This window comes from Callithrix jacchus, chromosome 8, assembly GCF_049354715.1.
Source record: "Callithrix jacchus isolate 240 chromosome 8, calJac240_pri, whole genome shotgun sequence".
NCBI classification, from domain to species: domain Eukaryota; kingdom Metazoa; phylum Chordata; class Mammalia; order Primates; family Cebidae; genus Callithrix; species Callithrix jacchus.
This window is the reverse complement of record NC_133509.1, coordinates 36,260,968-36,274,066: the sequence shown is the minus strand read 5'-3', so window position 1 is coordinate 36,274,066 and position 13,099 is coordinate 36,260,968. Positions and strand designations below refer to the sequence as shown.

General features: G+C 39.4%; 1 protein-coding gene across 3 annotated transcripts in view; it reads left to right on the top strand.

Annotated features, from left to right (window-relative positions):
• FBN1 (fibrillin 1) overlaps nt 1–13,099 on the top strand; it is a 234,630-nt gene that overhangs the window by 41,369 nt on the left and 180,162 nt on the right. For all 3 annotated transcript variants that reach the window (XR_013520968.1, XR_013520969.1, XM_009005406.5), the window contains exons 5-6: nt 3,847–3,942; nt 8,317–8,412. Coding sequence is in view for 1 of the 3 variants with exons in the window: in XM_009005406.5 (XP_009003654.3) it covers nt 3,847–3,942; nt 8,317–8,412 (192 nt within the window). In the remaining 2 variants the exon portion in view is untranslated. The remainder of the gene's footprint in view (nt 1–3,846; nt 3,943–8,316; nt 8,413–13,099) is intronic.

The following is a 13,099-nucleotide window of genomic DNA, read 5'->3' as shown; positions in this document are numbered from 1 at the left end:
TCAGGTGTAGAGTCCAGAAGTTAGTCTAGCTGTTTAATTTGTCTGTCTGTGCTTTTCCTAGTGCCTAAATTAAAATCACATGTTCACCATACACATGCTTATGTGCAAATTGCTCCCAGTGTTCTTTCTGCCAGTTGTGCCTGCCAAGATGATGGCAGGTCTTTAGAATCGTTCCAAACCTAATGCATCCCAACGAAAATCATTACCTGAGGTATTTGGATCCAAGTGCCAGCCCTGCCTCTCTCTCATTCACATTGTTCTCTTCTGATGAATCATTTGAGAACTAATCTGTACTGGGCTGTAATCTAAAGAAGATTCTTATGTTCTTCCTGGCCAATGCTATCAAATGAAAGATGTTCAGGAAGTCACTTTTGAATGACTAAAATGACAGACTGACGTCTGATATGAACACAAAATTAATTTGGGATCTTTTATGGATATGGGGAAGTGGCAACATTTTCTGTTAGCTCTGGGATATTGAACTTACTTGAAAGGCTGTCTGCTCACCTTCAAGGGCAGGTCCTCACTGTGGCTTTAGGACTCTCAGGGTTCACTGCATGTGGCAGGATCAGTGCACTCTGATTCTCCTAGTATTTTCAATTTCTGGTAAAATCATAACAGAGATTGAGTTTAAGAATATCTTCTGACTTGGGGTGCTTAGCATATCCAGAAAAGAATATAGCATCATTATGGTGCTATATTCTAGTTTTTATCTGGCTTTTTTAAGAGATGTAGAACTTGGTCTCTTCATTATGACACATCTGGAACTCTTGTTCAAATCAGAGCAAATTTAGAAGATGCATCAATGGCAGAACTCAATACAAAACAAAATCACTTTGGGTATATATTCTCTGTAAACTGCTTCCTCTAGTTCCTTTATTTCCCCACAGAAATCCTGAATGATTACTCCCACCTTTATCGGAGTGCTTTTTTCCCCTAAAGATCTAAGACTCACAACGAATACAAAGTTTCCCATGGTAAACATGGTGGCAGAGCAGGTGATTCACAGCATATTATCTGTGCTGACCCTGCTTCCTCCCGGCTTCTCCCAAGGATTCATGCATGGTTCCTTGGTTTGTGTGGGTCACTGGACTCACCATGTCTTCTTGTTTCACAAGTCTGAATGATTGCTTTTATTTTTTAAAGAAGAAAGAATATTTTATGCTGGTAAAGGTTTGCCTGAAAGACAGGGTAAAAAATATATATCAGGGAGGATTTTATTATATTGCATTTAAATGTAAGCTTATAATTCTTGCCAGAAAGAAGAATTCATTCTGATTTTCAACTTGAACAAATAATGTAAAGCCACTATTTAAACTACTGTTAGCTTTTTTATCTCAAAGTAGTTAAATGGCTTTGTCACTCATGTGGGAATGGAAATTAGCTCTTGGCATGGACTGCTTTAATTGAAATCAGTTTGAAGGCTGAGTTCCTATGCTGCTTGACAGATGACATCATTTCCTGTGCTTTTCCCAATCTTTGCTGTTTTTCTAAGATAGGATGAAGCTAAGTTTAACTTCAAATTTTAAAGCAACTATACACCTTTTCCTGACCTACTTAGAATATTATTCAAAGTTTTCACTAAATCATTTCTTTCTTTGTATACTACTTGTAGATAGCTTTTTGGTTAAAAAAGCATTTTGGCTGAGATGTTTTAATGGAATCATAAGAGCCTAAAATAACTGTTTTAATCAGTTTCCGAGGTTGTTTGATTTTAATGTTCCAACAAAGGAGTTATTTCTGCTTTTATACATGCGGAAACAAAGATAAAAATATTTTTAATAGCAACCTACTTAGTAGGGATGTAAAAGTGCTTAGGACACAATGGACAACTTCTAAGTCTCAGTTCGGTCATTGGATATAGCTCTTGATGTCAGTATCACACAGCATGAGTTAAGTACATAAGAATTTCGCATAGTTTTATACAGCACTCACATATAAGCACAGTGCTGCTCTAGGGACTTCAGGGGATATTGCTTAATTAATTCTCATGATACTTCCCACCTGTGAGAAGTTTTTAAACAAATGGGGTGGGGAGAGAGAACGAAAAATGGGCTGGATTATGTAATATATGCTTCAAAAGAGAAATATAAAGTTATTGGAAAGGAGAGAGGGCTCACCTTTCCAATAACTTTATATTTCTCTTTTGTTTGGGAGGTATCAGAAAAGATCAAGGGAAAAAAACAACATTTGAAATGGGTCTTGGAGATAGGATTTCAGGTTTTGGGGAGAACTGTGTACATGTTGTGTTGGATTTAGGAGTTAGGGACAAGGAGATAGGAGGCAGGTTAGAGAGGGGCTTCTACAGAGGGAAAAGGAAAAGGAAAGTACTGGGTGTTTTGCACGGCACATAGTAGGCACTCAGAAATATTTGTTGAGTGAATGAATGACTGATAAGTAGATCAGGAGATGGAGTCATAGTTCATATTAGGAATGTGCCAAAGAGCCCTGAAAGACACCTGGGGCCATGCTGAGGAGGCTGTGGATGCTGAGAGATGGAGATGGCTCTAGTTCAATAGAAACAGGCCTTTGATGGTGTTTCAGTGTGTGGCATGTTCTTGTGGCATGTCCTTGAAAAGGCATTTAACTTTCAACTCGACTTCTTCATGCTGTAGAAGGGTATAGTAGATACAGGGTTCTGCCTTTTCCTTCCCTGTTGTCAGGCTGCGATTTGTGTAGCTCCGTATAAAAATTGTCCCTTACTCCTGAAGTCAAGTAGCCACTTTTCAATACTGCGGCTGAGGATTCCTAATGAGGAGTAATGAACAGGGTGGCTGTGGGTGGAATCTTCTGTTGGTTTTGGAGAGATTTGGCCTCTGTGCTTCAGGAAGACTGAGCATAAACAGCAGATTTCTGCTTTTGTGTAGAAAGAAGATATTCTCTTCTCCTTAGCTAAAAGTATTAAGCATTTTTTCCCTGGGAATTTACTCCCACAGCTTGGAGGACCAGACAGAGTAAGCCAAGCCTCCAATGCCCAATCCTGGCCTCTATGTGTAGGCAGGTATCAACAAGGATTAATGAATAATTCAGTCAATCCTTGGACTAGGAAGTAAACTAGGACTTTGGAAGTGCTGGTAGCATACCTAAATTACGACCTCGAGAAAGCCTGAACACTGGAGAAATGAGAGCACGAGCCTGCGCTGTTGTTATTGCTCACTATGGAGCCCGTGGCTGTCTTTTACTCCAGCCTCTTCCAGTGTCTCATTGTCTGGGGTCTAAGGCTGTCAGCCCATGGTCTTTCTACTCTGGCCCCTGAAATGTACACTCCTGTAGGTGAAAATGGGGATCTTACTTAGTTTGAGGTTAAAGTTTAAACAAGCAGCTCTTTCTCAGACAAATCCAGCTGTCCCTGTCATCAGGCAGTCTTGTTATTAAATGCCTTTCTAGGTATTTTCTTTTTTCTCTACTCTGCCTCTAAAATTTCTTTTAACAAAATTCTGTGGAATTTGCTACTCTTAACTATTCTCCTGCGCCACCTACCTGGGATGCTAAATCTTTTCACGGGAAAATTATTGCTGTCATAATCTTGTCTCACATGATTACTCAAGGCAATACTTTCTTGTTGGTATAAATTACAGAAATGACATTGATTTGTAAGTTCTGTTAAATTAAGAAAGTCATTTAGCACTATTAACGTGAATGCCAAAGAAACAATTACATTGCCTGGTAAATGATTTTATACACACAGCTAATACTTTGTTTAGCATTCTCAATTACTGGGTAAAACTGAATGAATCCTGATAAACTATTTGATTTTCTCTTTAAATAACTACAAATCAATTCCTGTGAGCTGTTGCAATCTATGCATTAAGTTGCAAAATGAATGTTTCTTCCTTTTTTTTCAAGTTCAACACTGCAGTATTCGCTGTATGAATGGAGGTAGCTGCAGTGACGATCACTGTCTATGCCAGAAAGGATACATAGGGACTCACTGCGGACAGCGTAAGTACCCCATAGTTATACATATTCCAGATGTTAACCTGTTTGTAGAGAAGGAGAATAAAGAAATAAGTGCTGATATTCTCTGATGACCTGGGACATAGCATTTTTACACGTGTCTAGTGACCTTTACAGATGAACAGATCACTCACTCAAAACACTTACTACCAAATTTCCAGTTGGAATGCTGGCAACAGGTGGTTTAATTCAGTTTCCTCATATTTACCTTTACTACCCTGCTTGTCTGATCGTGATTTCTAGTCACCACTAGAGGAGCAGAATTCTTGTTCGTTCCAGGCAGATACCTTCCACTCTATTGCTGAATTGCAACAACTGGATTTTCAGGAAGCATCTCAAATAAAATGTTTCAAAACTCAGCCCCAACATTTTCTCTAAACATGTCCTTTCTCTTGATTAATGGTATATACATCCCTCTCATTTCTCAATCTAGATTCTGCTACTGAAGTACTTATTATGTAGTGTTCTGTTTGGTGGTTCATATGTATGCACCATTTGTTGTGTCTACTTTCTACCAGTCCCTGTGCTTTGCAGAAGATGAACATTCTTTTTAAACAACTTATTTTTTGTTACTTTAAGATGAACATATATACCCTACAGAAAATTTGTAAAAGTTTAAAACTACAAAAAATAAAATTATTCATGATTTCGTCATTCCAGATACTATCTTCTAGACTTGTAATGCATATTTGGTACATGAGTTCTTACTGTAGATGTAGTTTTTCATACCACTTTTTCACTTAATATTTTATTCAAAGTATACTCATGTTATTACACATTTCAAAATATACCTAAATGGTTGCCTAATACTCTATTACATGGACATTTTACTGTTTATTTAATACATTCGTAATGGTGAGCATTATTCAGGGTGCTTCTAATTTTTGCTTTGGGTGCTTCTAATTCTTCCTTCTTTAAGATTAATAATGTTATTATAAATAAACAAAAATGTGTAGAATTCCCTAGTGACCATTTGTATTAGTTTGTTTTCATGCCGCTGATAAAGACATACCCAAGACTGGCTAATTTACAAAAAGAAAGAATTTTATTGGACTTCGAGTTCCACATGGCTGGGGAGCCTTCACAATCATGGCGTAAGGCAAGGAGCAACAAGTGACATCTTACATGGAGGGCAGCAGGCAAAAAGACCTTGTGTAGGACAACTCCCCCTTATGATAACCATCATCTTGGGAGACTTACGATCATGAGACCAGCATGAGAAACAGCCCCCATGATTCAGTTACCTCCAACTAAGTTCCTCCCACAACACATGAGAATTCAAGATGAGATACAGTTGGGGTCACAACCAAACCATATCACCTGCAGTAGGAGAAGACTGTTGATTGAGTTCTGTGTGGAGAAGGGAGAGGCAGGACAGGCTCTCCAGTGTGGGTGGTTTTTGGGCTGAGTGTTGAGGGATAGGTAGGAGTTTACCTCTCAGGTGATGGGGAATGGGCCTTTTGGGTAGATGGTAGAGCATGAACATAGCCCCAGCATAAGACACAGCATGGCGTATGGGACATAGCAAGTGCTTTGGTATTGCAGGAGCTTAAGTGCACAGGGGAGTGATGGGAAAGGAGGTGAGGTCAGGTAGGATGTCATGGGCCAGGTTTTGATGCCTTTATACATACTATGTTTTCTTCCAAAGTAAGGCCAGGAAAGAAGAGTGAGACTGCAACAAAGAACACACACTAACAACATCAACAACATACGCCTTTTGAGTTACTCTGTGCTTACTGTGTGCTAGGCACGTTTTAAAACTCTATGTGTGTTAACTTATTTAATATGAAAACAACCTTTTGTGTTAGAGGGCATGAATGTTACCCTTTAGCAGATGAGGGAACTGGACCACAGGGACTTCAGTAGTTCTTCTGAGGGAATAAAGATGGTAATCGGCAGAGTTGGGGTCAGAACCCAAGCAGTCTGTCTCCATTGCCTGTATGTTTACTGCTGTGAAATATCAACCTTAGTACCCTTCACTTACAAAGGTTTACAGTGAGAAAGATCACAGTGTGGAAGTGCAGCTGGAGGAGGACAAAGCAGGAGCAGAAAGACGAGTCCTGACTAAGGCTGTGGCTGTGGAGAGGCCGAGATGGGGCTGAATGTAGAGGCATTCCAGGAGAACCAGAGGGGCTGCTGGGCATCTCTCCTGCTCCCCTTGGTGCTTCCTGAGAGAGTTTAGCCCAAAGCCCAACACACAAGTGCTTAATTAACACTGGCAGAATTAGAAAACTTTTCCTAAACTTCAGCTTCCTCATCTATAAACTGGGAGGGTTGACTTAGGCAAGCTCAGAATTTCTTTTCTGCTTAAAAGCTCTTCATTCTCCCTAACTATAAATCAAGAGACAAAGAAGACAATTAATTTACATAAACCTCTCTGATTATATGATGAGCAATGGACTCCTGCCATAATTTTTGGCTAAAAAGGGTTGTGTCAGTTTAGGTCCTTTTATGCCAAGAAAATAACAAGACAGAATTAGACATAAAAGAGATTTATTGGGAAAAAGTCCTGTGAAGAATAAAGGAAAGAGGAAGCCGAAGTAGGAGGGAATGGTCTTTAGACCATGATGCCTGTCTGACCCTGTGCAAGGAGGGAGGGAAAGAAGGACAATTGCATGGAAGGAACTTCAGTCTGTAGTGCAGCTCCAAAAAAAGCTTGGCCAGGCTGATGGAGAACCCAGAGCAAAAAGTGCCCATCAGAGAGTTCCGTGATGGGTGGAAATGGCCAGGCTTTAGTATCCTAATGCTGTGTTCAGTCGTTGGCCACGAGCATGCCCTTGACATGAACACCACAGCAAATCTGAAGGTACAGCAGCTGGAAGCTGTCTGCCAGCTAAACTCCTTTCAGGAGATTCTCTTGAGGGGTTTTATTAGTGGCTCAACTTCATAACTGCTATAGGGTAATGTATGGAAAAATGTATAGAAAATACATAAGGAGTAAGGAATTTGAATGGGGGAGCCTCATGGAGCAGTGAGATTTCAGCTGAGCTTTGAAGAGTGTGTGGGACTGCCATATTTGGCAGAGAAGAGCCTACCACTGATGATGAAGATGGCTAGAAAGAGGCCATGCGTGTGCGAGTTACAGGAAATTGTACGAAGAGGAGTTGTTCAGCACATGCACTTGCAATTCCTATTTTAATGTCTCTTCTAGAAAGCAAAATATCCTGCCCTGAAACATCTCTAGACTTCACTGCACCAATAGTTTCCATAGGTTCTGTTATAACTCTCATCTGGATTTTCATTATGGTACCTAAATTACTCAAGATCATTATTAGTCTTTTGTTGTTTGCAGTTAATTGTGCAATTTAACATACTACATTTCTGTAAGGGTGACATCAGAGGGGCTGATATTTCCGCTCATGGGAGCCCTGTTGAAATTAAACATAAATCGTAAGCAAAGAGTGTTTGCTAACACACAATTCCCATCCAGTGACATCTCTTACTGACTGTTTTCAGTGTGGTGCTTCCTCAAGGATCTAGAAATAGAAATTCCATGTGACCCAGCAATCCCATTACTGGGTATATATCCAAAGGATTATAAATCATTCTACTATAAGGACACATGCACACGAATGTTCATTGCAGCACAGTTTACAATAGCAAAGACCTGGCACCAACCCAAATGCCCATCGATGATAGACTGGACAGGGAAAATGTGGCACATATACACCATGGAGTATTATGCAGCCATCAAAAACGATGAGTTCACGTCCTTTGTAGGAACATAGATGAACCTGGAAACCATCATTCTCAACAAACTGACACAAGAGCAGAAAATCAAACACCGAATGTTCTCACTCATAGGCGGGTGTTGAACAATGAGAACACATGGACACAGGGAGGGGAGCATCACACACTGGGGTCTGTTGGGGGGAAATAGAGGAGGGACAGCAGGGGGTGGGGAGTTGGGGAGAGATAGCATGGGGAGAAATGCCAGATATAGGTGAAAGGGAGGAAGCAGCAAATCACACTGCCACGTGTGTACCTGTGCAACAATCTTGCATGTTCTTCGCATGTACCCCAAAACCTAAAATACAATTTTAAAAAAACACAAACAGACATGAAAAAATAAAAGCCTCCTTTTATCACCTAGAAAAAAAAGAAACTACTGTTTTCGATGTAGAACTGAAAGCATTGCTCTGATGCTTCACGGAATAGATGGTCAGCATTAACACAGATACAAACTCATCTATTCTGACTGAGGAATATCTGAAGCTCTGTAACTATAGAGTGACTGTTCAAAACAAACACCAGGGTGACTTTAGATATTTTATTGTTGTCCTTCCAGGGGACCACAAGTGTTACTTCATTAGCATTTATTTTCGGGTAAAGCTTCTCAGCTCTCTCCTTATTTTACAGCTGTTTGTGAAAGTGGCTGTCTCAATGGAGGAAGGTGTGTGGCCCCAAATCGATGTGCATGCACTTATGGCTTTACTGGACCCCAGTGTGAAAGAGGTAATGGTTTTTAAATCTTTTGCATAAAGACATGCTGATACCTAAAGCTGTTATTACTTTGCACAGACATTGGGTTTACATGGCTACTTCATGAGTTTTGCTGAGCCTTGAGGGGATTTCTGAACTGCCATTGGGAAGGTCCCTAGGATGACAAGACAGTAGCTCTGAATCTATGCATGATATTCAGCAATGTTTGCCAGTGAAAGTTTACCTAAATTCCATTATTTGCTAATTTGGTGATACTCAGTTATGAGCATATACATAATTACCAGTTGGCATCAGCATAAAAAGAAGAGAACTTTCTGTAAGGGTAAGGATTAAGCTCTTTATTATGCTATGAATTAGAGAAGTGGTCTCAAACAAAACATATGTAAGGAAAGGGAGAGGTTCTGTGTGAAAAGCACACCTAAAGATCTGTTGTTACTGCTGGGGCTGTAGAGGTGTACAAGCTCAGCATTCAAAACTCACCACAGATATGTTGAGTGACTGCTGAGAAACTGCTTTGTGTAGATGGTTTGTTCAGTACTCATTGTGGTGTACTAGAGTGTGTAGAATCATCCTTACTTTTGCATATGAGAAGACCCAGGCACAAAGAGGTCCAGGGATGTCCCCAAGGCCACATACATAATAAATCTTTAATTTGAATGTGTGTTTTGTCTCTTCAAGTCTAACACTTACTGCTGCTCTTAATTAAAAGAAGCATTCTACCTGATTTGCCTACCTAAAAATGCAAATATGATATTGAGATATATGTGGATATTTAATTTTCTTAAGCTTTTTCCCCTGAACTTTGGTCTTAATCACCTTGTCTCTACATTTATAGCTTTTTTCTTATCATCCCTAGTTTTATAATGAAAGTTTAGAAGGTTTATGTTACATAAAACTGTAATTGAAAATTTGCATGGACTTTTAAACTGCAATAATCTCTTTTAGTCAAAATTGTATAGAGGTCTAATTCCAGCCTGGAAAGTAAAGATTCAGTAGCAGATGTTAAATGTGTCATTTAAAAGATATACTAGAGGGAAACAAAGAGCAGAGAGTGGTTTGTGAGAAATTGTTTTTCTGTCTATTTTTATAAGTTTATCTAAATTTAGTTATTTGCTGATAAGGCAATAATATTTATTTTAGCAGGAAACTCCGGGGTGATTATTTTGATTACTAGATAAATTATATTGTATCTCTATTGATAGGGCCACTGCATGGTATTGATGTGTGATGCATAATAAACCTTTACATTGCACGTTGATATCCTTAAGGAGACCCTCCTTAAACTGCTTCTCTTTACAACTTGCACAGATTTTTTTTATTGGCTAATAATTATTTATAATGGTCCAGGGTACTAAAAACCATTTCTACTAGGTGGTATTCTTATTAAGTAGTCCTTATTAATCAATGAAGTTGTAGGAGATTAAAATTGTTAACGTGTAGCTTGTGGAGTGGAATTTGGAAATAACTTCTCAGATGATAATTCTGGGCTTAATTTGTTTTAGAAGAATCACTGATAAGATGAAGTTACAGGGCATTTTACCTGCAACCGTTTTAACAAAGTGGTTGAAGATTTGCTGCAAAGACTATTGATGCTCATAGTTCAGATACTGATGATAATACAGTCTAAAATAAAGGGCAGGCTATTGAACCATTCCACAGTGATTTCTTCAAAGATTTGATCTTTGCCCAAGATTAAGAAATGTCCTGAATGGGTTAAATTACTAAGCTACTAATCAAAACTGGCATATTACTCAGAGGTTTCTCCAAGTTTTGGGGTGTCTTCAGCTGCTCCCCTTCAGGAAAAAGGACTATCCTGAAACCTGCACTAAGTTGTAAATATTTGATGACTCCATAGAATTTTCCCAGTGGTGATTTTCAAAATCAAATTCATCCCCAAGTGGCAGATTTTCAGGCATTTGTGGTAGTGGAGTTTGGGGAGTAGAAGAGAGACTTAGTCATTACCCACTGCCTGTTCTGCCCATGGGTACAGTCCCAGAGCTTCAATGGGAGAAGGAAAACATGAGTGTCTTTCCCACACCACACAGGGAAAGGGCGTCTTTTCTATTTCAGATTTCTTTTTCCGTTTGTGGAGTCTTCACTGTTTTCTGCTCTTATGAAAGTCATCTGCTTACCTCTTTAAAGAATTAGAGGCAGTAGATCCTCTTACTTAGATGTATGTTTGTGATTTCAAGAGTGATGAATAAAAATGTGGCACTGAGTCAGGACAGATCCAGCCTGAAGTGTGGGAAAGTATTCAGTGTGATTTCTGATGGTGGGTTAGTATACTTATTGAGGTGCTTATTACTGGATAAGTACCTCCATTGATTGTATTCTGTTTTAATTGGGATGTGATGTTTTATTTTTAAAAATGAACACCCAGAGGACCTTTACTACGTTCCTTTCTCCCTTCATCTAATTTTTCCTTAGTACTCTCTCTACATCTCTTTTTATACCATTTACCACATTATATCAAAACAGCAAGTTTCTGATCTCCCTCACTAGAGCATAAGTTTTCAGAAGCAAATACAGTTTCATCATCTTCTTAATTCCAGCCTTACTGCTTGATGCCTGTACATGACCCATAGATGTTGAACTGGATTCATTTAATCGCATCAGAAAACCTGGAGATATAATGGTCGGATATGAAGAAGTATCTCCTAGAAATAATTGCTGTTGGCCAACAGTCCTGAATATCAGTTTCATGCTAAACAGAGCTGATCACAGTGTTGATACCTAACTGAATTTGGCCCCGTCTTTCAGAAGAATGATCTTTTGGGGCCATACAACTGTCATTTTTCAGTCAACAGGGATGCAAAAAGAAAGTACATTTTTATCAAAACTAAGTGGCAATAAAAACACAAACAAAAACCTCTCATCATGATGTAACACACATGTAAGAGAACATTTAGAATGTCAGTTATAAGTACTTTTCAGGATAAAGATCTTTTTTCCTGGGAGATCTTGGAACTTTTATACATTAGTAACTACCTCAGAGACCAATGCGAGTGTGAAATACACCTTTGGGGGTCATACTGGCAGGATTTGAATCACATTAAGCCAGTAAGTAAATCTTAATCATCCTTGAACATAGTATTTTGGTTTGTGATGGAGAGGAGCAGCAGATCCATGCTTGAATTATGAATCATAACAGTCATGTAACAATGAAATAAGATTATAAAGCAAATTTGTCTTACTTGCAGCCTTTTGCCATTAAGATAAGTTTTAAAAAAAAAAAAATCTTTGCTAGCCAGTCTTATTCCCAATGGGCAGGTAGCAATGATATATTTTACCATTGCCATTACCATTGTTTCTCTACACCCAGATGATAAAAAACAGAAACCTGTGGCTTATTTGGCCTGCGATGTCTACTTTTAAAAGCCGAATAGGAATATCCTTAAGTACATTTTCTAGTTTGTCATAGTCCCCACCACTGCCTATTGTCAGATCTTGCTCAAGTTTATTCATTTAGCTTACGTACTAGCCCTTGGGGACATTCAAGTTTGCCACCTCCTGCTGCTTTCTCTGTCAAAGACTGCATCTCTTTATTTTTTTTACCCCCCAAGTTTTAAAAACTTTTCCTTCTTTCACTTTTTTTTGGGTAAGTTTACATTTGTGGTTTTCTTGTTGCCTCCTACCCCCACCCTTCGCCTTCTCTCTGCTTGAGCCTTGAGCAACTAGTAGAACTTAATCATTGTCTTAGCTCAGTGGTACTGTATGTTAGCATTTGTTATCAGATTATTGAAGTGAGGTCAGTGCCTGTTTTGGCAATGAGAACACAAGCTAGTTGTATATTGCCATAGTTACTGCTAACAAAAAAACTGTGTGGAATCACTTTGTCTTGCCATCTTGCCTCAGAATGCACATTTAAAATCTTGTTAAATGCTCTTGTATTAAACACAGTGAATCATATGAGTGGATGAGACTTCTCAGGGTCATGACAAAAAGGAGAAGAATGATGAAGAGAGACCTGAACATGGGGGGTGGAGTGTGATGATGAATAGGCTTAGGGAAGAAGAGAAACGAAGAGACACAAAACCTGGAGAGGAACAAGAGAACCAGGAATTGCTGAGCCAAAAAAACAAAAAGGAGTTCAAGAAATAACTTGGCAATTGTTAGACTCATGGAAGGACTGAGAATGAGAATCATAAAGAGGCCATTGGACCTAAGAACAGCTGACGTGTACTGAGTACTGAGTACTTTCAGAGTGCCAGGCAGTGTGCTGAGCTTTTCACTTTGATGACTTGCAACAACCTTATGAGAAAATTCCTATAGTAAGTCCTTTTTTTTTTTTGAGATGGAGTTTTGCTCTCGTTACCCAGGCTGGAGTGCAATGGCGCAATCTCAGCTCACCGCTACCTCCGCCTCCTGGGTTCAGGCGATTCTCCTGCCTCAGCTCCCCCGAGTAGCTAGGATTGCAGGTGCACGCCACAACGCCCAGCTAATTTTTTTTGTATTTTTAGTAGAGATGGGGTTTCACCATGTTGACCAGGATGGTCTCGATCTCTTGACCTCATGATCCACCCGCCTCGGCCTCCCAAAGTGCTGGGATTACAGGCTTGAGCCACAGCGCCCGGCCAGTAAGTCCTATTTTATAGTGAATAAGCAGAGGCAAAGAGAGATCAAGTGCTGTGTCCAAGAAGGAACAGCTCAAAAGTGGTAAAATAAAGGCCCGAACCTAGACATTCTGGCTCCTAAGCCT